The 26,513-nt window shown below is 43.6% G+C and overlaps 1 protein-coding gene across 4 annotated transcripts in view; it reads left to right on the top strand.

Annotated features, from left to right (window-relative positions):
- The window catches only part of prkcz (protein kinase C, zeta), a 176,774-nt gene that overhangs the window by 100,068 nt on the left and 50,193 nt on the right, over positions 1–26,513 (top strand). For 3 of the 4 annotated variants that reach the window (XM_034086343.1, XM_034086344.1, XM_034086345.1), the window contains 3 exons: positions 11,912–11,997; positions 24,277–24,408; positions 26,200–26,290. In XM_034086343.1, the coding sequence (XP_033942234.1) occupies positions 11,912–11,997; positions 24,277–24,408; positions 26,200–26,290 (309 nt within the window). The remainder of the gene's footprint in view (positions 1–11,911; positions 11,998–24,276; positions 24,409–26,199; positions 26,291–26,513) is intronic. The other variant, XM_034086346.2, reaches the window with a different exon arrangement.

Here is a 26,513-nt window from a genome sequence, read left to right as displayed (position 1 = left end):
TAAAATATTATACTACATGGGCTGTATGATTAAATCTTGTACCGTAAATGTTGTATTAAATAAAGTTAATATTGCCGACGTTAGATTAACGTCCCTGTAGCTTATTATTGCACTAAGAAGCTTATTGCAGTGTATATATATACAGTGCAATAATTATTTCATGCTAAAAGCTCTGTTGGATATCACGTAGATCCTGTTACAGCGTAATATAAGTACATAACGATTGATGTGCACATTAGCATAATTACTAGCTAGCCGCTAGCTGCTAACTGCCGCCTCGTTAATATCAAATCCATCATAATAACAATCCATTACCATGCTGTCATGAACGCACGGTGCTGTTACGTGTACGCAAATTGACGTGCTTGATGTGAACGAGCATTTTGGTTAAAGTTGCGCATGCGCTATGAGTGCACATACGGGTACTTCTCAGGCATGCCGGGTAATCTGTGACGTTTCGCTCTCTCAAAAGTTGGGCCATTTTGTCATCATGCGCCAATGAGCAACTCTCATAGGAATGAATGAGGCCCCGCCTCCCACGCTGTATCCAGTTCTTATTATACATCCATGTCCTCTTCACACACCACACTTTTCGCGGCACACATACTTACAGCCAATCAGCTCTGAATGATGTGAGATGACGTATGGTGGGGATGGCCAACCCAGTCTCACGGCATTTCGTGTTCACCAACACGATTTTTAATCTATTGATTCGTGTTCACCATCACGATTTGCCCCTTTTTTTCGTGTTGCAAAGCACGATTTTAAAAGCAATGTATTTCTACTGGTAACGTGTTTCGTGCCTGCAGGCTGCAGCACGTCTTTTTCTCCGGTCGGGTCGTGGAAGACCGGAAGCTGTGTGGTTCATAAAAACATGTTCTTACTCAATATCAAGCCACAGTTATTGCTTGTATTTTAAATCGTATAATTTCGGACTTTTGTTGTCGTCTGTGAGGAAAATAAATGGGGCTCAGAGCCTCAGGATACTGAAATCTGTATTTTTAAATATTTGTTTCCATCTAATTTGTTATTATTTTCAAAATAACACACTGTTATTTACTCACCAATAACACACAATTATCCTTGCTTTTATTTATTGGTTTGATTTCATAATCTCGGGCTTTTTTGGCATCCGTCAGGAACTGAATCTCAAAATAAAAATAACCGGAAACAGACGTAGGCATTTCGAGCGATTACCCAAGATCCTCAGCTATGGTTTTAAGCTCTCTGATTGGATGTGTTAGCTGCAATGCATGCTGGGAGTTGGTGTTTATATTATATGAAATCCGGAAAACATTTTAAAAGTATAAAATAATACTTAATTCCGAGTGCTCTTGCTTTTCTCTTTGAAAGTCATCACATAACGGCATTGTAATACACGGTTCGGCTGCATTACATATCACAGATCTGCCGTAGAACTTTCTTTATTTAGAGAGCCCTGATGAGAAGACCTTTGGAAAAACTGGAAGAAATGCCACCGAAACTGAATACTTGACGTGGATCATAAATATATCAACAATTAAACAACATCTTCAATTTCTCTTCACACAATACGTCTCCTTGCAGTCCATCCATCCATCCATCCATCTTCTCCCGCTTATCCGTGGTCGGGTCGCGGGGGTAGCAGTTCCAGCAGAGAGCCCCAAACTTTCTTTTCCCTGGCGACATCAACCAGCTCTGACTGGGGGATCCCAAGGCGCTCCCAGGCCAGCGAAGAGATATAATCCCTCCACCTGGTCCTAGGTCTACCCCTTGGTCTCTTCCCAGCTGGACGTGCCTGGAACACCTCCCTAGGGAGGCGCCCAGATGGCATCCTAACTAGGTGCCCGAACCACCTCAACTGGCTTCTTTCGACGCGAAGGAGGAGCGGCTCAACTCCGAGTCCCTCCCTGATGACCGAACTTCTCACCTTATCTCTAAGGGAGACACCAGCCACCCGGCGGAGGAAACCCATCTCAGCCGCTTGTATCCGCGATCTCGTTCTTTCGGTCATGACCCATCCTTCATGACCATAGGTGAGGGTAGGAACGAAAATGGCCCGGTAGACAGAGAGCTTTGCCTTCTGGCTCAGCTCCCTTTTCGTCACAACGGTGCGGTAAAGCGACTGCAGTACCGCTCCCGCTGCTCCGATTCTCCGGCCCATCTCACGCTCCATTGTTCCCTCACTCGAGAACAAGACCCCGAGATACTTGAACTCCTTCACTTGGGGTAAGGACTCATTCCCTACTTGGAGTGAACAGTCCATCGGTTTCCTGCTGAGAACCATGGCCTCAGATTTGGAGGTGCTGATCCTCATCCCAGTCGCTTCACACTCGGTTGCGAACCGATCCAGTGAGTGCTGAAGGTCGCAGACCGATGAAGCCATCAGAACCACATCATCTGCAAAAAGCAGTGGTGCAATCCTTAGTCCACCGAACTGCAGACCCCCCCCCCCACGACTACGCCTCGAAATCCGATCCATGTATATTACAAACAGGATTGGTGACAAAGCGCAGCCCTGGCGGAGGCCAACCCTCACCGGAAATGGGTCCGACTTACTGCCGAGGACCCGGACACAGCTCTCGCTTTGGGAGTACAGAGATTGGATGGCCCTGAGTAGAGACCCCCTCACCCCATACTCCCGCAGCACCTCCCACAGTAACTCCCTGGGAACCCGGTCATACGCCTTCTCCAAGTCTACAAAACACATGTAGACCGGATAAGCGTACTCCCAGGCCCCCTCCAGGATCCTTGCGAGAGTAAAAAGCTGATCCGTCGTTCCACGACCAGGACGGAATCCGCATTGTTCCTCCTCAATCTGAGGTTCGACAATCGGCCTGACCCTCCTTTCAAGTACCTTGGAGTAAACTTTCCCGGGGAGGCTGAGTAGTGTGATGCCTCTGTAATTGGCACACACCCTCTGATCCCCCTTTTTGAAAAGGGGGACCACCACCCCGGTCTGCCACTCCTTCGGTACTGTTTCCGACTTCCACGCAACGTTGATGAGACGTGTCAACCATGACAGTCCCTCAACACCCAGAGCCTTCAGCATTTCTGGGCGGATCTCATCCACCCCCGGGGCTTTGCCACTGTGGAGTTGTTTAACGACCTCAGTGACCTCCCACCGGGAGATTGGTGTTGATCCCCCGTCATACTCCAGCTCTGCCTCTAACATAGAGGGCGGAGTTGTCGGGTTCAGGAGTTCCTCAAAGTGTTCCTTCCAACGCCCCAACACTCCATCAGTTGAGGTCAACAACGTCCCATCCTTACTGTACACAGCTTGGATGGTTCCCTGCTTCCCCCTCCTGAGGTGTCGGACAGTTTTCCAGAACAACTTTGGTGCCGCCCGAAAGTCCTTCTCCATGTCTTCTCCAAACTTCTCCCACACCCGCTGCTTTGCCTCGGCCACGGATGAGGCTGCTGCCCTTCGGGCCTGTCGGTACCTTGCAACTGCCTCGGGAGTCCCCCGGGATAACAAATCCCTGAAGGCCTCCTTCTTCAGTCGGACGGCTTCCCTGACCACCGGTGTCCACCAGGAGGTTCGAGGGTTACCGCCCCTTGAGGCACCTAGGACCTTGAGACCACAGCTCCCCACCGCGGCTTCGGCAATAGAGGCTTTGAACACCGACCACTCTGGTTCAATGTCCCCAACCTCCACAGGAATGCCCGAAAAGCTCCGCCGGAGGTGCGAGTTGAAGGCCTCCTGAACTTGGGCCTCCTCCAGACGTTCCCAGTTCACCCGAACTACACGTTTGGGCTTACCAGGTCTATCCAGAGGCTTCCCCCCGCCACTCGACCCAACTCACCACCAGATGGTGATCAGTTGACAACTCCGCCCCTCTCTTTACCCGAGTGTCCAAAACATACGGCCTCAGGTCCGATGATACGATAACGAAATCGATCATGGACCTTCTGCCTAGGGTGCTCTGGTACCACGTACACTTATGAGCATCCTTATGTTCGAACATGGTGTTTGTTATGGCCAATCCATGACTAGCACAGAAGTCCAGTAACAAACCACCACTCCGGTTCAGATCAGGGGGGCCGTTCCTCCCAATCACGCCCCTCCAAGTGTCTCCATCATTGCCCACATGTGCGTTGAAGTCTCCCAGCAAGACTAAGGAGTCCCCTTCAGGAGCCCCATACAGGACTCTTTCCAGGGTCTCCAAGAAGGCCGAATACTCTGAACTGCTGTTGGGTGCATAAGCACACACAACAGTCAGAGTTTTCCCCCCCATAACCCGCAGGCGTAGGGAGGCGACCCTCTCGTCCACTGGGGTAAACTCCAACAACGAAGCACCTAACCGGGGACTTGTGAGTATCCCCACACCCGCCCCGCGCCTCACACCTTGAGCAACTCCGGAGAAGAATAGAGTCCAACCCCTATCCAGAAGTAAGGTTCCAGAGCCGACGCTGTGTGTAGAGGTGAGCCCAACCAGATCCAACTGGTACCGCTCCACCTCCCGCACAAGCTCCGGCTCCTTCCCCCCCAGAGAGGTGACGTTCCACGTCCCCAAAGCCAGCTTCTGCCGCCCGGGTCTGGTCCGTCGAGACCCTCCGCTTTCACTGCCACCCTTCTGGCAGCGCACCCGACCCCATCGATGTTTCCCGTAGGTGGTGGGCCCGCGGGACGGAGAAGCGGAGGTGTTGCCCACGTTGCCTTTTCGGGCTGGGCCCGGCCGGGCTCCGTGGCAAGCCCGGCCACCAGACGCTCGCCGACGAGTCCTCCTTCTGGGCCTGGCTCCAGAAGGGGACCCCGGGCTTCCTCCGGGCCGGGTGTCCTCACTTCCTGTGTCGTCTTTCATGAGGTCTTTTGAACCAATCTTAGTCTGGCCCCTTGCCTGAGACCAATTTGCCATGGGAGACCCTACCAGGAACACAAGGTTCCAGACAACACAGCCCCCAGGTTCATCAGGGCACACAAACCTCTCTACCACGGTAAGGTGCTGGTTCTTCAGAGAGGTCTCTCCTCCTTGCAGTATCAACACTAATTCGGCTGACTTTTACATTTGATCTAATTCATAGATAGGTTATATTTACACCATAACGGTGCACAGCTGATAGAAAAGGACTGTAGTTTTTAAAGATATTACTGATTTTCTTTGAATGTAAATACTGAGTCTGAAATAGTATAGCAATATGCTGTAAAATGATGTGAAAGCATGCATAAAACTATACATCTTCAGATGTTGTACATACACACTAATAATACAAAGTTGTTATGGCTGTGTGTACCTTGTGTGCACCTCCTAATATATTTTTTTATTTATTTTTTGCATTTTTTTGTAATCATTATTTTTAATACTTTCTGCTGACTGTGCCCCACCTGCCCCTAATGACCAGTCGCCACTGAAAGCATGTACATTGTCTATACTATATTGATTTGTATCTCAGCAGGTCAATACTGTAAGCTGTATAATGGTTGGGAAAGGACTACACTACTCTACACCCCTGCATTCACTTTAGGGACGTATTTTTGTAGGCCCGGAAATGTGGCATTGCATAGATCCCTCTACGAGCAGGATAATTTTCATTTCATAGTTTCACAGTTTCACAGTTGCATCACTACCGCTAAGCTAAAGACGGCTTAAGGCCCTGACACACCAAATTGACACCAAACTGACACCAAAGAACACGTCCCGACGGACCCGATTGTTGTGTCGCCTCGCGTCTCTGCGTCTTGGCAAAAAAAGTCGCCCTGGAACACACCGCAAAGACTTCAGCTGACGGCCAAGTAGCACGTACGCACTGCACATGCGTGAGTGGCAATAACTCTCCTTACCAGCAAGCGGTGGTAGTGTGTATTCGTCATTCAAAAGACGCAACCGGAAGACAGACTGCGTGATATATACAAACAACAAATAGCGTGTGCGTTCCATTTCCACTCTCGTCCATCACAGACTGATTCACATAGCGACTTATAATCGAAAACATGTTTAGTGCGGTACTGGAAAATTAAAAATAATAGCCGTCTGTGTGGGCCTTCTTCACTTCCGTTTCGCTTCTCATTAACTGATTCGCTAAGCTGAACAGCCAATCAAAGTGATTTCTTTTGCCGACAGCATGTTGAATCGGGAGCGGAAGGTGTCGGCACGGCCGAAAAGACACAACGGAGCAGGACACACCAATCTGAGTAGGGCGACAGGACGCTCATCGACGGCCAGACATCTATCGACGGCCGAAATCGGCTTGGTGTGTCAGGGCCTTTACGTTCAGCACGATGACGTTTAGAAGTATCATTTAGTCACTTTTTGGCGACCGCTGTTTTTTAGACTCATAGAAGCATCTGATGTTCACTGTTTGGCTATTTACTGACATGTTTTATGTTGTACACTGAAAAGACTGAAACGTTGACTTTAACTAAATGTATTTTGTCAACAGATTTCACCTAACTGTATTAACTATTATGTTCAACTTAATTGCTTAATTGCTTTCACCTAATACAGTTATGTGAAATCTGTTGACGTTTCAGTTTTTTCAGTGTACAACAAAAGGTGAAAATCATTTTAACTTGTGTTATCCACAGACCTTATTGTATATCAGGCTTCTAACAATGTAAGAGAACATGAAGCGTTAAAATGCTAACTAAATTCCTTTTTTAGGACTCATTCCTTCACCACTCTATTTGGATGATGTCATCCGGGTAATCTCAGCATGGGCTTGGAGACTTTACATATCATGCAAAAATGTTCCCATGAAAAGGCCAAACTCAGCATTGGCCTTTCACCCTGCCCTGTGATTCTCAGTTCCCATCCCACTGCTCCATACCGAAGACTTAACTCTTTCGCTAGATACAAAATATGTTGGTTAAGTTTACAAGAGGCTTGTACTGATTATATGTACAGAGAAAAAAGGAAAGAACATCTAAAAACACAAACTAATAACAACAACAACAACAACAACAACAACAACAACAACAACAACGACTTAAAGGTCTCCTATTATACTCTTTTTCATCAATATATTATAGGTCTCAGACATACACAAAACATGTCTCTGAAGTGTTTGTGCTCAAAATGGATCATTGCAGCATTACCCATAATCCCCTCTGTTTCAGCCCTGTTTCCAAAGTGCTGATTCTCTGTCTGTTACTTTAGATCAGGGGTGGGGGAACCGGCCCGCGAGACCATTTGGTTTGGCCCTCGAGGTAATTTATAAACACACGCAAAAAAGAAAAAAATTAAAGAAATCTAGACTGCAAAAAAATTAAACAAGCGAGTGCCTGGTTTTCCTGGCAACGGTCATGGTCCTTGAACACAACACAAGCCTAACGTGGTATGTCTCGTCTGACAGGGGTGCAATTCTGACGGAGAGCACCAAAACGCCACTCCGGGACTTCAAAAAAATTGCAGTACCCATAAATCCGTAGGCTACACATGCTGCAGTTTTTGCGTGGCTGTGTCTTAGTTGTAAACCCAGTGGCGATCTGTCATACTGATCATACAGTCAATAACTGTGTTGTTATTAGCATCTGGTTAGCTAGCTATGCTAACGAATATAAGAAGCTTTTTCTCCAACCAGTGAGGTAAAGGCACATCTTTATATGATCATTATAGTTATCAAAAAACAAGAGAATAAAGTAAACAGATATAAAATACTATATGACAGTAAAAAAAGGTTGTTATTAATAAACAAAAATACAGTTTGAAAGGAGAGTGATTTGTAAAATATCCATAAAGAAAAAGTAAATCTGCTTACAGTTCTGTTTCATGTAGGTGTTGAGATGTTTCCATAGATCTCTTCATGTTGCTCTCAAAGTGCACCAGATTGATGCTTTCAACTTCAATATTTAAAAAAAAATCTTTTTAATCTGGATTAAGTGGTTGCTTTTTCTTTGCACAGCATGAAAGAAAGGCCAAATTAATGGGCTGTGATTTTTAAGCAGAGGTCAATAATTTGTACGGCCCTCGGAGGATGTTGAAAAAATTGAAATGGCCCTTGAGATGTGTTCCCCACCCCTGCTTTAGATGAAAATAAGGAGCCCCTCCCCACGCCCCTCTGAGAGAGATTTGGTTAAAAAGAACTCAATGGTGCTTGAGAGGAGATTCAGGTAATAAGGTGGGTGGGTACCTTGGTTGGTGATTGGCTAATGGTTACACAAGACAAAACATTGTTATGACATCATAAAGTGGCCAAAATCTGATCAGCTCATTTTCAGACAGGTTTTTATAGAAATGGATCAGGACAAAAAGAGAGAGAATCTCTTTTCCTGAAACGTTCAGAGTCTCTTTACACAGAGGGGACACATGTTGATGTAGAAAAGACATGGAGAAGAGGTGAGACATGTTGATGTAGAAGAGACATGAAGAAGAGGGGACACATGTTGATGTAGAGGAGACATGAAGAAGAGGGGACACATGTTGATGTAGAAGAGACATGAAGAAGAGGGGACACATGTTGATGTATAAAAGACATGGAGAAGAGGTGAGACATGTTGATGTAGAAGAGACATGAAGAAGAGGGGACACATGTTGATGTAGAGGAGACATGAAGAAGAGGGGACACATGTTGATGTAGAAGAGACATGGAAAGGTGGATTTTGCTCAATAGGTGATCTTTAAGTAATCCCCTACATTCACTGACAGTGAGTTTCATACATATGTGTATATATGCATGCAGTACATATGCATATATATACAGTACATGCAACATACACATATATATACTGTACTGTATACATACTTACATACATATGCTCAGGGGCGGACTGGCCATTGGGAATACCGGGAGTTTCCCCGGTGGGCTGGTGCTGTGTGTGGGCCGGAGGGCCCAAAAAAAAAAAAAAAAGTTTCTAAAAATAAAAAAATCCTTTTTTTTTGCCTAAATCCTACCGGCCCACATTTGTAAGTGTTCCGGCCCAGCCCAGCCCAGTGGGGTGTGGCCAGGGTTGGGTTGTAACGGAATACATGTAACGGCGTTACGTAATCAGAATACAAAAATCAAGTAACTGTATTCAGCTCGTGTTACATTTGAAAAACGAGTAATCTGATTACAGTTACTTTCGTAAACCTGAAGTGAATACATTTTGGATTACTTATTGGAATTATTGGTGGAAAGATTTCCTCACAACATGTAATATTCATTACTAAAGGTACAGCCTTGTCTGGTGCCTTGCTCAAGGGCACCACGGCAGGGCAGGAGGTGAACTGGGACCTCTCCAAGTAGAAGTCCACACTCCAAATAGGTCTGGTCGGGGACTTGAACCGGCGACCCTCCGGCTCACAGTCCAAGCCCCTACTGACTGCCATAGATTTAGTCCCTAATTTTGCTCTCAAAATGGACCAGATTGATGCATTTAACTTCAACATTTAAAAAACAAATCTTCCCGGGGGAGCTTGCCCCCGGACCCCCCTAGAGGAGGTGAGGTCCACCACCTGCCCACACCCCCTGTTAAATTGTCTCACCCACATTGAGGATGCTTCGTACGTCGCCCATGTTTTATTCCATGTGTCAAGTCAGGCAAATTGGGTCAAAATGTTATTGCATCAATGATCTGTTAACATTAAAATCACTAAATATATGCTGTAACTATTTTGCTCTAGGCAACTCAAGGGCTCAGGTAATGTGATTACTATATGAATAATTGTCCAAAATAACATTAAATGCATAGGGTTTTTTGTTAAGTAACATACTTTCGTCGCCGGCCGGCCGATACATGCCGCGCATTAAGTGGGCCTGTCTGTCAATTAATCCCCGGGCCACTTTGTCCCCCCAGTCCGCCCCTGCATATGCTGCAGATAAGCTATACCGATAGCAGATTGTTTTACAGAGTGTGGAATGCATTTAGAAAAGGTCCTCAGGCTTCCTGACATTTCCTGTTTGAGTGTTGTAAGGGAAACTTCTGTAGCAATGGAGAGTCAGGACAGGAGTTCTGATGTCAAACACTGGCAGTTTATTACAAGCATCGGCCGGAGAATTCATATCACAAGTCACAGCAGCAGAAAGTTCTGACTGCACCGGTGGGTTGTCATGTCAATTCTGAATCCCCTCTCCCTTGGCAGACCTTTTAATTAGCTTCACTCAGAGTCAACCCATATTTTGGGGGGAAGGTGTACGTAACCACCTTGAGACACTGAATTACTTATTTGACTTTAGGGCTCTTGTGACCGAGAGTTGACCGGTCACAAAACTCATAATGTCAGCAATAGCTGACAGTTCCCATTCCCTAAGACAGATAACAGACTTCGGCTTCGTCGTAAAACGTCAACAGGCCGAAAGGTCAAATATCTTAGGAGTAAGGACAATTATTCTTTGACACTTAGGAGTAACGACAAAATGAATCCCTAACAAGTGTAGAAGTCAATATGTGACCTTTTCAAATGTCATGCAGGACATTACGTCCGTCAACCACTGAAAATGAGTGGGCGGGACACTGTCCCTCCACTTAATTAGGATGGCTCGACGAGCTAGGAGGAAGACTTAACTTAACCCCAACACTTAACTCTTAAGAAACACCTCACAAATATATTATCTTATTGCATTAAATAGCTGATCACTATAGTTTGTACAGACATTACTCAAACAGGAGGAAAAAGGGCATTTGATTGGGACTAGTTTTAGTGGCGCATTAATCCAAATGTGTTGTTAAAACAGTTGTCTCATGTCAATTACCTTTTAAGTTTAAGATCTTCCTATAAACAACATAATTCTGTGTGTTCGGCAGTTAAATAGTCCATTTCTGTCCGTTACGTCGAGTTACTCAGCTCCTCTCCTGCTTGCTCTGGGATAGAGCATCAAATCGTTTTCTTTTTTAAGCACTGCCTAATGTAAGACCCTGACATCAAAATGTTCTGCTGCTAATATAAATTTCATAGGTCTTTGTACACATTTTCTCTGCCTGGTGCAAGGGTTGAGTCCTGACTTACAAGTGGATATTGAGAATCTGAGGGAGTACACACACACATCTGAGCAAGTGCAAAGTCTAGAGATGCCAATGTGTTGTAATGCATCTCACCTTTAGTGGACATATGTATGATTCATAAAGGATCATGGTCATCTTTGAGAAGCCATGTTTTTGTGTTGCATTGCATTTTGGGAGATGTCACCTGGAAAATGCGCCCTGTCACCAAGTAACAGATTACATCGTACGTCATTTCTAAACTCATTAAAGCATGGAGACATGTCCCAGTAGAGAAACTAAATACTAATATGAAGCTGAACATGAACAGAATGTGTCTTTTGGAATAAGATCCAAATGGTATCGAAGTAACCAAGTCAAGTTAAGTTTTAAGTGTGTTGCCATTCATCATGTATAAACTAATCTAAGCATACTTAAACCTAAATACAGAACATATTCTTCTTTATCTCTTTAGATTTTAAATATTATAAAATCATACCAGCAGACGTCTCAGTTTTGCTTCAGCAGGTCATCATGAATCCAGATAAACCATGTGTATGAGCCCACTGTGGGATCATTTAAATAATAGTCTAATATGACGACAGAAGCTTCAGCATGTTTATGCCCTGCAGTTTAATAATAGCTGACTACATGATCCTGTTAAAAATAGCTACACCTTGATGGTCTCATCTGAATACAATGTATTATGGAGCACTAATGAGTCCAATCATCACCAGAAGTGAAAGAAAAGAAGGGATGGAGGTTTTGAGGAGAGGAAGAAGCTAGGGAAGAAAGAGAAAGATGAAGGGAGAGCCGAGAGACAGGCCCTTTGGGTGTGTGTGTGTGTGTGTGTGTGTGTGTGTGTGTGTGTCTGCTGTGTGTGTGTGTGTGTGTGTGAGCATGCGTGCGCATTGTAGAGAAACCTGATGTGTGTCTTCCCCTCACTTCCACTCAGACTACTCGAGAAGGAAGGACCTCTCCTTCAGCTTGCCCTCTTCTCCATCACTCATCTTGCTCACCCGTTGTTCGGCACACATATGTCCCATCAGCCCCTCACCATGCTGCTGCTTTACAACCGTTTCCTCTCTCTCCTAGAATCGATCTATCGCCGCGGGGCCAGAAGATGGAGGAAACTCTACCGAGTCAACGGACACCTCTTCCAGGCCAAGCGCTTTAACAGGGTGAGTGTCAAATCAAATGTCGCTGACGCTGCTACCTATTCCCACCCGGAGGAGTGATGCCGGAACAATGCTTCAGCTCAGTTATGGGTCTGTCTTCACTGGGATAACACGATAAGGACCTGGTGTCAACGGAAGACACAGAAAGTGTATAATGATAGTCATTCCAGTTTGGTGTACACTGAAAAAACTGAACCGTTGATTTTAAATAAATGTATGTCAACAGATTTCACATAACTGTAGTATTCATTTCATGTATTTTAATGCTATGCTACTTAATACTTCTACTTTCCTACATTTTAGCCGCCCATATTGTACTTTATTATTTTCTACCGTACATCATTTGTTACTTTATAGATTCAGATTATAAACTGAAATAGAATATAAATCAACTAATAACTAAAAAGGAACATTAACATTTAATTTTAGGTAAATATATCCAGAAGCCATATACAATTAATTAAAAATAAGTTCCAAATGGAGCTGTGATGAACACATGAATGCATCAATAATCAATATCCCGTCATTTCATATATAGCATTCCGAATTACTTTTACTTTTGGTACTTTAAGTACATTTTGAAGCCAATACTTTTGTTCATTTACTTAAATTTCTACTGATCATAATTCCATTGTTGAGGTCTACTAGAATATATTTATATTGTTCAATGTTCCAAACCCACATTGGTTTCTCACAGCATCTCTGTATAGTATGTGTATTCACTCTCTGTCCTAAACGGCTTGTTGGAGCTCCTGCCCCCCCCCCCCCCCCCCCCCCCCCGTTTGTGTGAGGAAGTCCGCTGATTGGTCCAAACGTAACTATACCCAAATAGGTCACTATACCCAAGAAGTAAACAATGGAAAAAGAGAAATGTCCAATGAGGCGTTCTGGGGCAGCACAGACAGGTCTTCTCTGTGTTAGAGTTGTACTCCCTACAGGGTGCACTTTGAGGGTCTGTGACTCTGCAGACCGTTCACATGCAGAAACACCTTCATAACACACAAGGGGTCGGGGACGGGTAATAACCGGAATAGCATGACATGGGACCTTTAAATAAATGAATCCAGGACTTTTACCTTCATCAGAGTATGTTTAAAAATAAGTGTTGCAACCTTTACTTAAGTAAAAGATCTGAGCACTTCTTCCACCACTGGTGATGCCATGTCTGTGCATTGAGCGTCATGTTCAGTGGGTACAGAGGCAGTTAGTATCTGGAGGCAGCAGCTGCTTTTAGGGTTGTTATATCTGTAAGAGCTAACAGATCCTGCATTAACATCATCCAGCCATACTCAGTCCAATACCAAGCTATGAACAACTCTGATATTGGCTTTGAATCAAAGTCTGACCCCAGGCTTCTGTATGCTTATTAAAGAAAATCGGGTTGGAGCATGAAAGCTCTTTCTTGAGTTTGAAAGAATGACCTATAATCATGCTTGAGGATCTTCATCCTCACACTTGTATCCTCATGTCATGGTCTTCATCAGCAGGTGGTGTGTGAAGAAGCAGCCCTTTTCTAGGAAGTGTGTATACATTTGATATTCCTGCACCTCACAGTTACTATGATTTGTTTCCTGTTAAGGTATCCAGAGCAGTGTGTCAGAAACATGCTGCAGTTCAATTATATATGTACAGGTAACCCGGACAACGCTTCAGCCAGTTGTCCGGGTGTGACAGTTGTCCCATTTTAGCAACATTCCACACACACACACACGCACGCATGCACGCGCACACACGCACGCACGCACGCACGCACGCACACACACACACACACACACACGTACCCAAATGCATGTGTGGGCTTCAATCCTTTTCCGGATAAAGCCCTGCTTGAGCCTTCCAACCTAAAACGTTGGAGTGTTCTTATTCAGGAATGCAGATATGCCACTCTGAAAGGCAGGGGGAATACATTAATGCTATTTCAAAAGAGGTCAGGTTGAACTGCTTTACCTTGGCGTTGAAGCCTCTCCTTTAGTGAGGTCATATCATGTTATTGGAGAAAACATTTATTTTTAAATGTGAAAGTGCTGCATTTAGTTCTACACTCACGCTAATATATCCTTTTAGTTGGTGCCATACCTTTCAAGATATATACGGTTGATCTTTTAAACCTTACCTTTACATCACCTTCACTGAAGCTAGGCTAACCATGTGCCCACTGTTACAATTGTCCTGGTAAGTAAAGCAGCTCTTAGGATGAAACATCTCTCAGTGGACCAACCCAGTGCAGCGTTATCTTGCTGACTCATCACTTTACTCCAGCATCTCCACCTTGAAGGGGCCATTACTGATGTAGCCTGGATATTTCAATAATGCATTAGGGCTAATGACTAGACTTCTGCTCTGGTCATGTGTGCTGTTTAGCGGAATGCTTTCATCCAAAATACATACTACTTGTTTGCTTAAAAATTAAATATTTTTGAGGAAACTTCATTCCTGCCTTGTTTAAATTCAGATGTGGTTGGGAGTTGAGGTTGTCTTGTATGGCTTGGTGTAGTAGACTGTGTTGAACTTTGCATCCTGAATTATTACACTGAACAAAAATATAAATGCAACACTTTTGTTTTTGCTCCCATTTTTCATGAGATGAACTCAAAGATCTAAAACATTTTCTATGTACACAAAATAACCATTTCTCTCAAATATTGTTCACAAATCTGAAAAAATCTGTGATAGTGAGCACTTCTCCTTTGCCGAGATAATCCATCCCACCTCACAGGTGTGGCATATCAAGATGCTGATTAGACAGCATGATTATTGCACAGGTGTGCCTTAGGCTGGCCACAATAAAAGGCCACTCTGAAACGTGCAGTTTTGCTTTATTGGGGGGGTCTGGGGGGGTCCGAAAACCAGTCAGTATCTGGTGTGACCACCATTTGCCTCACGCAGTGCAACACATCTCCTTGGCATAGAGTTGATCAGGTTGTTGATTGTGGCCTGTGGAATGTTGGTCCACTCCTCTTCAATGGCTGTGCCAAGCTGCTGGATATTGGCAGGAACTGGAACACGCTGTCGTATGCGCCGATCCAGAGCATCCCAAACATGCTCAATGGGTGACATGTCCGGTGAGTATGCTGGCCATGCAAGAACTGGGATGTTTTCAGCCTCCAGGAATTGTGTACAGATCCTTGCAACATGGGGCCGTGCATTATCATGCTGCAACATGAGGTGATGGTCGTGGATGAATGGCACAACAATGGGCCTCAGGATCTCATCAAGGTATCTCTGTGCATTCACAATGCCATCAATAAAATGCACCTGTGTTCGTCGTCCATACGCCTGGCCATACCATAAACCCACCACCACCATGGGCCACTCGATTCACAACATTGACATCAGAAAACCGCTCACCCACACGACGCCACACACGCTGTCTGCCATCTGCCCTGAACAGTGAAAACCGGGATTCATCCGTGAAGAGAACACCTCTCCAACGTGCCAGACACCATCAAATGTGAGCATTTGCCCACTCAAGTCGGTTACGATGACCAACCGGAGTCAGGTGGAGACCCCGATGAGGACGACGAGCATGCAGGTGAGCTTCCCTGAGACGGTTTCTGACAGTTTGTGCAGAGATTCTTTGGTTATGCAAACCGATTGTTGCAGCAGCTGTCCGAGTGGCTGGTCTCAGACGATCTTGGAGGTGAACATGCTGGATGTGGAGGTCCTGGGCTGGTGTGGTTACACGTGGTCTGCAGTTGTGAGGCCGGTTGGATGTACTGCCAAATTCTCTGAAACGCCTTTGGAGACGGCTTATGGTCGAGAAATGAACATTCCATTCACGGGCAACAGCTCTGGTGGATATTCCTGCTGTCAGCATGCCAATTGCACGCTCCCTCAAAACTTGCGACATATGTGGCATTGTGCTGTGTGATAAAACTGCACGTTTCAGAGTGGCCTTTTATTGTGGCCAGCCTAAGGCACACCTGTGCAATAATCATGCTGTCTAATCAGCAACTTGATATGCCACACCTGTGAGGTGGGATGGATTATCTCGGCAAAGGAGAAGTGCTCACTATCACAGATTTTTTCAGATTTGTGAACAATATTTGAGAGAAATGGTTATTTTGTGTACATCGAAAATGTTTTAGATCTTTGAGTTCATCTCATGAAAAATGGGAGCAAAAACGAAAGTGTTGCATTTATATATTTTTTCTGTGTAGGTTTAGGACACTTAAGCACAAATAATGCTGTTGAAACAGTTTCAACTATTTAAAAAGTACTATATAAATGCAGGTGGTTGGTGTCTGTAAAGGCATGGTGGTATCACACCTGACTATTGTCGCAAAGGGTCAGCACTCAGTCAGGTCAGCACTTCTAAGGGAAGTTAAGATTGGGACATCTGGAATTTTTGTACACAACTAGGTCTTCCGGCATGTTTTGGTTGAAAGTCTATTTATTTGAGTTGTTACCATGCACTTCATTCAGTAGCCTTCTTTCATCCTATGTACAGATCACTTCATTTGCAAGCATCCCATAACATGTGCAGCCCACAATACTGCACTCTCTGAGCCAAAATACTACATGCTTTCAAATTTGTATTTAAAAACAGAATATCTTTTACATTTTTAATGATATATACATATACAAGAGCCTACTCATAAACATGGCCAAACCCTTGATCTTGCCATCACTGGTGATGTCACGGTTACCAAAACCCACACTCTTGAGCTTGGCATGTCTGATCACCGGATGGTGCTGCTGGGAGTCATGTCTCACCCATTGGATCCTGGCAAAAAACGGCACTCTCACTTGAAGAGCATGTGCACCGGTATAATAAAACCCTGCATGAGTGCCTAGACAGGCTGGCACCTGAAATAACCCGAGTGGTGTCTTTCCATCGCTCTGCTCCATGGTACACTTACCCCCACCCCTCCCTCAAGCTGGCAGCCATCAGACCTGTCCTGAAGAAGCACAACCTGGATCCTGAGGTACTCTCAAATTACCGCCCCATCTCAAACCTGCCTTTTTTAGCTAAAGTTCTGGAAAAAGTTGTTGCCCTTCAGCTTCACGAACATCTCCACTCTCATGAGCTCTATAAAACCTTCCAGTCTGGTTTCAGACCAGACTAGCACTGAAACAGCTCTAGTCAGGGTTCTAAATGACCTGCTGATGGCGGCTGACTCTGGTTCCCCAAGCCTACTCATCTTGCTGGACTTAAGTGCAGCACTTGACACTGTTGACCATGGCATCATGTGTCGGCGACTCCAGGAGGTGGGAATCACTGGCAAGGCTGGACTTTTTCCACTCGTACCTCACAGGAAGACAGGAATATGTCCATGAGATTGACATCCATCTTCTCGTCTCACTCTCCAAAAAGAAATGGAATAAATATTCTGCATTTTTTTTACCAGAATGTTGAAATATTTTCCTGAAGATAAGATAATGGTTTTGGGTAAATATTGAGAGATGTTCCTGCTTCAAGTGAGCATTTAATTTGTCTTTATTCTGTAATCAAGCCTATTATTATTCTTAACCTTAATCATGTTCTCTAAGGTGCAAAAATAGAACTGCGGAAAAACGTCAAAAAACATTTAGTTGACAAGTCTCAGAGATTGCAGGACATTACAATTAATATGTTGACCATTTTTACACTGTTTCATTTAACTGTTAAAATGACAACAAATCGAATTCATATGTACATCTCAGGACACAGGGATGTAATTGAAAGATTTCCATGGATATAGTTGTATTATAAATGTATGATTTAGTCTTGGTGAAATGGACCAGTTGTTTTTCAGTCTGGGATTTCTCTGACCGTTGTTGCTATGCCAGCTTCCAGGCTTCTGGTTGGTTCACAATGTTGTCCTCAGCATATAAATAAGCCAAGGAGAAGTAGGTCAGGTTTCTCCTCCCTATTCTCACTCCATCCCTCTCCTTTCTCTCAGACTCTACATGTCTGCCCCTCCCCCCCCTCCTCTCCATCTCCCCCTGATGTTGCAGTGCAGAAAGCTGCCTCTCATAATCGGGTCTCTTTAGCTGCTGTTTCCCACGTGATGAGGAGGCATAATCCAGCCGTCAATGCTGGCTGTTTGCCATCACAAGCGCTCTGTGAAGGATGTGACTGACACACCAGCCTCACATGCTACTAGACAGATCATCCAATGAAAAAGTCATGCTGGTTAAAGCAGGCTACTGACAACTGAGAGGGAACGTGGTCATTTCTCCCGTTGACAAGAGCTGTCTTATCAGGATAATAGCTGAAGACTGATAGATGCACATAAACAATTCCTAGTATGCTCAGGACACTCATACTTACATTTGAAATGCAATCAGAATAGCTAAAATTGCCCATCTGGACCCTAAAGTTGAAAATCATTAAAATAACAAATAGGAAACAGTCTGGACCCTGAGGTATTGTTCTAGAACTCTCTAGGCTAGCCTCGTTTGACCCTCTTGCAATCACCTTGGTCAAAGTGTCAAAGAACTGGTCTTCTATCTTTTACATTAATGGAACACTTCATTGGGTTAGTAGAGATGAAAGAGAATCCCTCAGGGTCTAGGAAGAGACATCTGACTGCACTTACACTGGGAGACAGATATTTCTGGTGTGCGGCTGAACGGAGTCACAGTATGGGGCAGCGTTATGTCCTTTGCTTTCATAAAGGATGGTCCAGTTTGTCCTACTCTTAAGGACATAGGAGAGGAAGCATTACAAATGATTCCCTGTCATATAGAGAATTTGAACAGAGGATGCTGTTGAGTGAGGGGAGGTTGTTGCCTCTTTCTGTCCGAGCGGGACAGCAGCAGCTTTCACCTTTCCATCCCCAGCAGGGGGTCGCAGCAGGGGGGGCCAGCACTGGGTTTAAACCATAGATCAGCCTGTCTTGGTTCTATGGACGCTGCATCAGGTTGTGGTGGTAATCCATGTGATAGATATGTGTATTGTACCTTTGTGGCCTGATGGCACTGCTCGGATTGATGCAGTCATCATTGCTCAGTCTGTTCTGATACATGTCTTACTCAGAGGTGAACTGGACAGCAGATCATTTCCCGGCATATTGTGCTGTCAGCTTCCAGGCACTCGTATGATCCGTCTGCCGGGCTGCAGGGAGGACTGGCGATCAATGAGAGCTTTGTGTACTCATCCCTTTATTCCCGAGCTGCAGGCAGCTGCTGGACCCTTCACAACCAGATGCACTTCAGCATGACATGTGCTGTCAAAGGTTGCAGTCCATATCTGCACTGGTTTCAGTCTGCCGGCTGCTGTGTAGTGAAGTGTGACAGTCTGCCCAAAGTGCAATGTATACATGATGTTATCTCTATTTAATCAGGCTGTGCTCTTGATATGGTTATGTATCAAGAGCACCAGGCTGTTAAACCTACAGTCTTAAGTGCAATACTCTTTCAATTACTTAACTAATGCACTTTTTATTCTTTGATGCACTTTATAGATTTTTTCGCCATTGTTCTAAACTATGTATTCCCCCCTGTAAACGTGTTTAAGTTTGTCTGTCCTACCGACGTGTTTTTATGTTGTCTGTTTTCGTTTTCTGCGCACCGTGACAGGGTTGCACTCCAAACCTCGTTGTATGTTTTTGTACAATGACAAGAAAGGCTTTCTATTATATTCTATTCTATATTCACGTCCAGCTGGGTCAAGGACGTCACACACACACACACACACACACACACACACACACACACACACACACACACACACACACACACACACACACACACACACACACACACACACACACACACACACACACACACACACACACACACACACACACACACACACACACACACACACACACACACACACACACACACACACACACACACACACACACACACACACACACACGCCACTGTGTGTGTGGCCAGCCAGTGCAGCTTTAAGTCTCACTGTTCATGGTTCCTTCAGGGCTCAATGTTTCCTTTGGGCTTGTTTCTGTTCTTCTTCTAGATACCAGAATGATGTTCCCCAAGGGAAGTTTCAACAGATGAATACTTCTTTCGATATATTAGAACAGCTCCTGATGGCATATCATCATTTATGTATCTTGATCTGAGCTAAACACTGCATGTATTGGTAATAAAGGAAGATTTGTGGCATGTAGCAATTTGTTGAGGATTCTTTTAGAACATTCAGCCGTTGAATTCCCCGTTATCTAAACTGGTCTTTGGAAATGATTGGCTCAATAAGGCTATCAAACAGTGTGATTCTGGAGTCTGGACTTTAAACCTAATGAGAACATAAGATCTGAAGTAAAAAGAAAATCTGTGGATGATGCAACAACATGGCTGTCTTAAATACGCTCATTAGGGTCTGAGACCGGAGGTCGGCGAAGACCCTATTGCAGGGGTCAGCAACCTTTTTGATTTGATTTTTATCTTGTATTATTTTGCCTTTTGGATTAAACGCTCGACTAAAACCTTTTTCGCCTGGTTGTGCTCTTGAGTCCTATGTTTTGCTCGTGCCCGTACTTGTGTTTGATAAAGCCACATATCTATCATTTCATCTTGCCGTGTAACAGCAACCAACCGCATGGATAAGTTATTAAGTTTAAGCGATCAGTATCTGTTATTTACAAATTGTAATTAACATGATGGCTAGTAGAGTTAACAAAAAAAGGGAAATTGTTGGTTGACTCTTTTTAACCTATATTCAATTACATTTATATTTGCATTTAAATATATAAATAAACAATGCAGTATAATAATGTATTGAATGTGGGTTGTAATGTTGTCTATCTATTATTTTCGAGCATATTTTCCAGAGGACTGCAGAGGCTCAGAGTGTGGCTCCTAGATTTGTATGGCAATGTCTTCGGGTTTGTTGGTCAAGATGTTGTTAGATGGATTTGTATGAACTACTTTACTGATATCAAAGGTCCACAGAGGATCACTGTTGATTTCTCATTTGTTTCCCCATAGAACCATCAACTTCAGTTCAGTGCTTTGGTGTATGACCAGATACGGTCCGTTGAACTTGAATTAAGTCAAATAGCACTGTACAATTTGACCTACAATTTGACCTTCTAAATCAAGGGTGTCAAACTCAATTTCAACTCGGGCCACATTAGCATCATGGTTGCACTCAAAGGGCCGGTTTTATATATAAGACTATATAAGAATAAATATATAAATGTTTAATATTAAATAATGTATTATATTACATTATTGCCTGTGCATTGGTTTATTATCGGATAGGGTAATAACTTCATAATTAACTACGTCTGAAAGCAGAAGTCTGGGCAAACAATTGCAAGTCTCTTCAGTGCGCATGTCACAAAATGATTTAAAAAGAAAAGCCAAATTCTGGAAAAACAAAAACAAAAAAGTGACATTTTGAAAAAAAAGGTGCATTGAGATGCATTGTGGGACATGTAGTTTATGGGCAATGTGCTTTTGTAAAGTGGCATGTAACCGTATAATAAACTTATTATATTATTTGCAAGCTCTTGTGGGGCCACATAAAATGAAGTCGCGGGCCGGATTTGGCCCCCGGGCCTTGAGTTTGACACCCCTGTTCTAAATATTACAAAGTCACTGTCAGCTTTTTAGAATGCTAATGTTAGCATTAAGCTGAAAGTGCTGCCACCTACAAGATCGTAGAGACAAAGGATGTACGAAGATTACACAGCAATGATTGTGTTCGTGGCAGCTAAACGATAGCTTCTTGCTCAAGTCATTCATTCATTAGCCCTGATTGGGACGAACACTATCCATTGCAAGCTTTGACTTTTAATAGTGCAACCCTGGCCTCTCCATTTAGTTATGTAACAAATTATTAATTAATATTAAGCTAAGCATTTGAAAATGTGCAAGGTTTCTATACGCAACTATTTGAATCAGACACAAACAAACACATAAGAAAGATACAGGCTTGGTATGCAAACGGGACTAAAGCTGCTGATTAATTTATAAATGTGTGCCTTAACCTCTGAGTCAGATGAGAAAGACAGAAGGAAGCCTTTGAAGTCTTGTGGAAGCATGGCAACAGAGCAGTGACTGGGACTCTTTGTTCTTTACACCGTCAGCATCCACCCCAATGAATGAATGCTGTCGACACACACACACACACACACACACACACACACACACACACACACACACACACACACACACACACACACACACACACACACACACACACACACACACACACACACACACACACACACACACACACACACACACACACACACACACACACACACACACACACACACACACACACACACACACACACACACACACCACACACACTGCATGTGTTCAGTCTCCAGGGGGACATGTTGGTGACGGATGAATTGATGTCCAGGGACACTGAACAGCCTTCAGTCCTAATTTAGCAATGTCAGCTAAACACCAATGACAGAACCAAGGCTCTAGAGACCATGTGATGTAACTGCATTAGGCCTGTGCTTTACAGTAGATGTATACCAGACACAAATAATATTCTGTTTACAGGAAAAAACGTATTTTAGAGAAGAAAAAAAAAAAAAACCCTCTTAAAATCAACAACTCAGCACAACCAAACAGAACACGTGAAAGAAATACCGCGCACATGAAATACAGTCATATCAAAAGGTCCACCAGAGCTGTTGCCCGTGAATGGAATGATCATTTCTCTACCATAAACCGTCTCCAAAGGCGTTTCAGAGAATTTGGCAGCACATCCAACCGGCCTCAGAAACGCAGACCAAGTGTAACCACAGCGGCCCAGGACCTCCACATCCGGCATCTTCACCGTCAAGATCGCCTGAGACCAGCCACCCGGACAGCCAGACATCTTGATAGCTGATGCAACAATCGGTTTGCATAACCAAAGAGTTTCTGCACAAACTGTCAGAAACCTAAATGATTGTAACCGACTTGAGTGGGCAAATGCTCAACCTCGATGGCGTCTGGCACGTTGGAGAGGCGTTCTCTTCACGGATGAATCCCGGTTTTCACTGTTCAGGGCAGATGGCAGACAGCGTGTGTGGCGTCGTGTGGGTGAGCGCTTTGCTGAGGTCAACGTTGTGAATCGAGTGGCCCATGGTGGTGGTCGGGTTATGGTATGGGCAGGCGTATGTTATGGACGACGAACACAGGTGCATTTTATTGATGGCATTTTGAATGCACAGAGATACCGTGACGAGATCCTGAGGCCCATTGTTGTGCCGTTCATCCTCCATCTGTACACACATCCTGGAAGCTGGAAACATCCCAGTTCTTGCACATTTTAGAGTGGCCTTTTATTGTGGCCAGCCTAAGGCACACCTGTGCAATTTAGTTTAGTCAATTTATTGAACATGTCAGAAACAAAAAAATATAACAATAATATATATATATATATTCTCTTTTTTTCTTTTTTTTCACTCAGATTAATAATTATAACAAAGTACCAAAAAAAATAATAATAACAAAATAAATAAAAAAATAATTTTCAGATAGTCTCTGTTCATGTTCAACAGGGGCAAGAAGAAGCTTAAAAAAACCGTTTCAAATAATAACCATGCTGTCTAATCAGCATCTTGATATGCCACACCTGTGAGGTGGTGGGACACATTTGTGAACAATATTTAAGAGAAATAATACATTTTCATTCTGATTTCAGTCATCCTCACCTGTATTTCAGCTCATGAAAAATGGGAGCAAAAAAAAAAAGTTGCGTTTTAATTATTTGTTCAGTGTAATTTGCCGATATGGATATGTGCCACAGGTTAGATAACTCACATGATTGGACGACAAGGATTCATGTGTTACTGATGGACTTTCTTGTTTATTTTGTACTAATAGGCTGATTCGTGACCTCCATTTTTAAGAGGTCACAAAAGATCATTGATCAGTGTCGCTTAAAAGAATTGGTCTCTCTACAACAAAATGGCTACAATAGAGACTTGCATCATCATGACTAGAAATGGTGTCCTTATGAGTCTTTAGTTCCATGAAAATAACACATGTACTGCATGAAAAAGCTCTGACAAAGTCACTGTCCACCACCTGCTTATAAACAGCAGACAGACACAGTAGAGGCTAGCTTCTGAATATAATGGGGCAATTCAGCTAAAGAGAAAAGGTCTTTTCTTCAGATGTTGGTAGAAACCAAAAACCGAGCTAAAACAAGAGTGAATAATGGACCGAGCAGCAATCACAACCAGAATAGACCCGCATTAAAACAGTACAGTAAGGAGAAATGTGTAATACTTCACCTGGAAAGGTCACTGTATGTCCGTCACACTTATTTATTCATATAGTTGCTGTTAATTAGTGCTTTATGAGAATCGCCAGGGGTTGTATCAGTGAGTGTGTTAAAGACTAACGTGTCCTGTGTGTGTCTTGCAGAAAGCCTACTGTGGCCACTGTGCTGAAAGGATATGGGGGCTGGGCAGGCAGGGCTACAAGTGTATCAACTGCAAACTGCTGGTCCATAAGCGCTGTCACAGACTCATCCCTCAGACCTGCCAAAGGCTTATGGTGAGTATTCATCATGTACCCAGCGGCTAACAGCAGCAGTCTATCTGACATAACACAGCCAAGCAGCAAACATTCTAATCAAGCTCACACACTGAAGGGATGAAGACTATTTCTAAACTGTATTTACACAAAGGTTGCAGCCACAGAGAGTGCGAATAGTGTACAGAACAAGTTTACACATCTATAAACACACATTGGAAGAAAAAAGAAGAAAAGCAAATAATACAGTTTTTTTTGAAAAATCAGCAAGTGAAATTAAATGGGAGTTATACAAATAACAATGTACGAAATAAATAAAAATGCTAATAATTTCCAACAGGTGACCAACCATACAAAACAAAGCATGTGAATTAAAACCATTAAAATATGTAATTACATTTTAATTAAACAGACTACTGACTTTAGCACAACACAGATTCCTCTTTCTTTGTACAGTTACTGTTTTTCCTCTTGCCGTTTGTATTCCCCCCTTGGGGGATTAATAAAGTTGTTGATTGATTGATTCCTAAAATGACATTACGTTTGGTGATAGCAGTGGTGAACCGTCAGGGCCTTCAAGGTATTCAGAGAATACCCTGGAACACTCAGATAAAACAGACAAAAGATCGATTTAATTATATAAATAAAATGTAATAAAATGTATATAAAATGAATAAATGAGAATGGTATCTGTGTTGTTGATCTGTAATATCACAGTGTTACGTTGATTTGTTTGTCCTTCTCGGACCATGCACTACACATTTCAGTGGTTTTGTGTTAGAAAAGAAAGCAACCAATCAGATCTTGTTCTGGGTCTCTGGGTAGAATATCCTTCAACCAAGGTATTCTACATCCTTGATAGAATGCCCTGGCCGTGGCACTGAATGAGAGCGCACGTTTGGACTGACAGTTTGATCAACCAATCATATATTGATTCAGAGTTCCCCTCGGTTCCAGGGGTATTCTAGAAGGCTCGCTAGTTAACTGGCTCGAGACAGAGTGTGGTCCGCGGACCACTGGTGGTCCGTGAGCGCCCCCTAGTGGTCCGTGAGTATATTGGTAACATTTCACATTTGAAATAAATAAATACATTTAAGTTTTCCGCACTCTCGCGGGAATATCTCCGCAATGGAGCGAGCTTTAGTTTCGATTGCATGATATAGCCCAGCGCAACACCTTCATCACACATATTGCCACTTGTTTGAACCGTTTTCAGGCGATTTGTAATCTGTTCTAGAAAAACGATGTGATTTTTGATATTTGTGGAGTTAGGTGGTCCGCGAGTGTTTTTTTATTGGTTAAGTGGTCCTTGGTATGAAAAAGTTTGAGAACCACTGATCTAGATGAATGCGACGAAGCAATTCATGCCGTTTTATTGTTTTTAACGTTGAAATGGCAAGTGCAACAGGTGAAGAGGAAGTTGTTGCGGAATTGTTGTGAGTACCCTTTTCAAGACGATCATTCAGTGAAAAGATGGACATTATAAAAAAAGGCCATCCAACGCAGAGTGACTGCCTCCGTGACGTCCGTCTGACTAGAACACCCGAATGTTCGAATCCGGGGGGTTGTCTACAGAAGGTCCAGTTGTGATGGACACGGTTCGCCACTGGGTGATAGCGAACTCATAGGCTTCCTGTAATGAATCAAGTTGACCTCAAAGCAAGCCTCTGATCAGACACAATCTTTCTGCAAATAGACTTTTCCTTTCAAACATGGTGTATCTCACACTCTTCCAGGCGTTTCAATCATGTGTGGATATTCAGTGGATATTTGGGGATGTGTCTGGATATTTATTTAGTTTTCTTTATTCAGGATCCAGTCATGCCATCACAGGAGCCCCCTTCAGATGCCAAGAGTGAGGACGTGGACCTTCCACCAGATGACACAGAGGACACAGATGGAAGTAAGACCTTCTTCTTCTCTAACGAGTAAAATGCTGCAATGTTTCTGGATCAAGGTTTTTTACGTTTTGTATGTATAATGTACAAGCTAAATGTTTCGCCTCACGTCGTCAGAAGAACAGTGAATATAGCTGTTAAGAGCAATACCCAGAAGGTTATGCACTGTAGTTATTATATATCCCACACAGTCAATTTGTTTGTAATGCACTTTATGGTGAAGCATAG

Source organism: Pseudochaenichthys georgianus, chromosome 7, assembly GCF_902827115.2.
Source record: "Pseudochaenichthys georgianus chromosome 7, fPseGeo1.2, whole genome shotgun sequence".
In the NCBI taxonomy this organism is placed as follows: domain Eukaryota; kingdom Metazoa; phylum Chordata; class Actinopteri; order Perciformes; family Channichthyidae; genus Pseudochaenichthys; species Pseudochaenichthys georgianus.
Note: the sequence above shows the minus strand (reverse complement) of the source record. Positions and strands in the feature narration are given on the sequence as shown.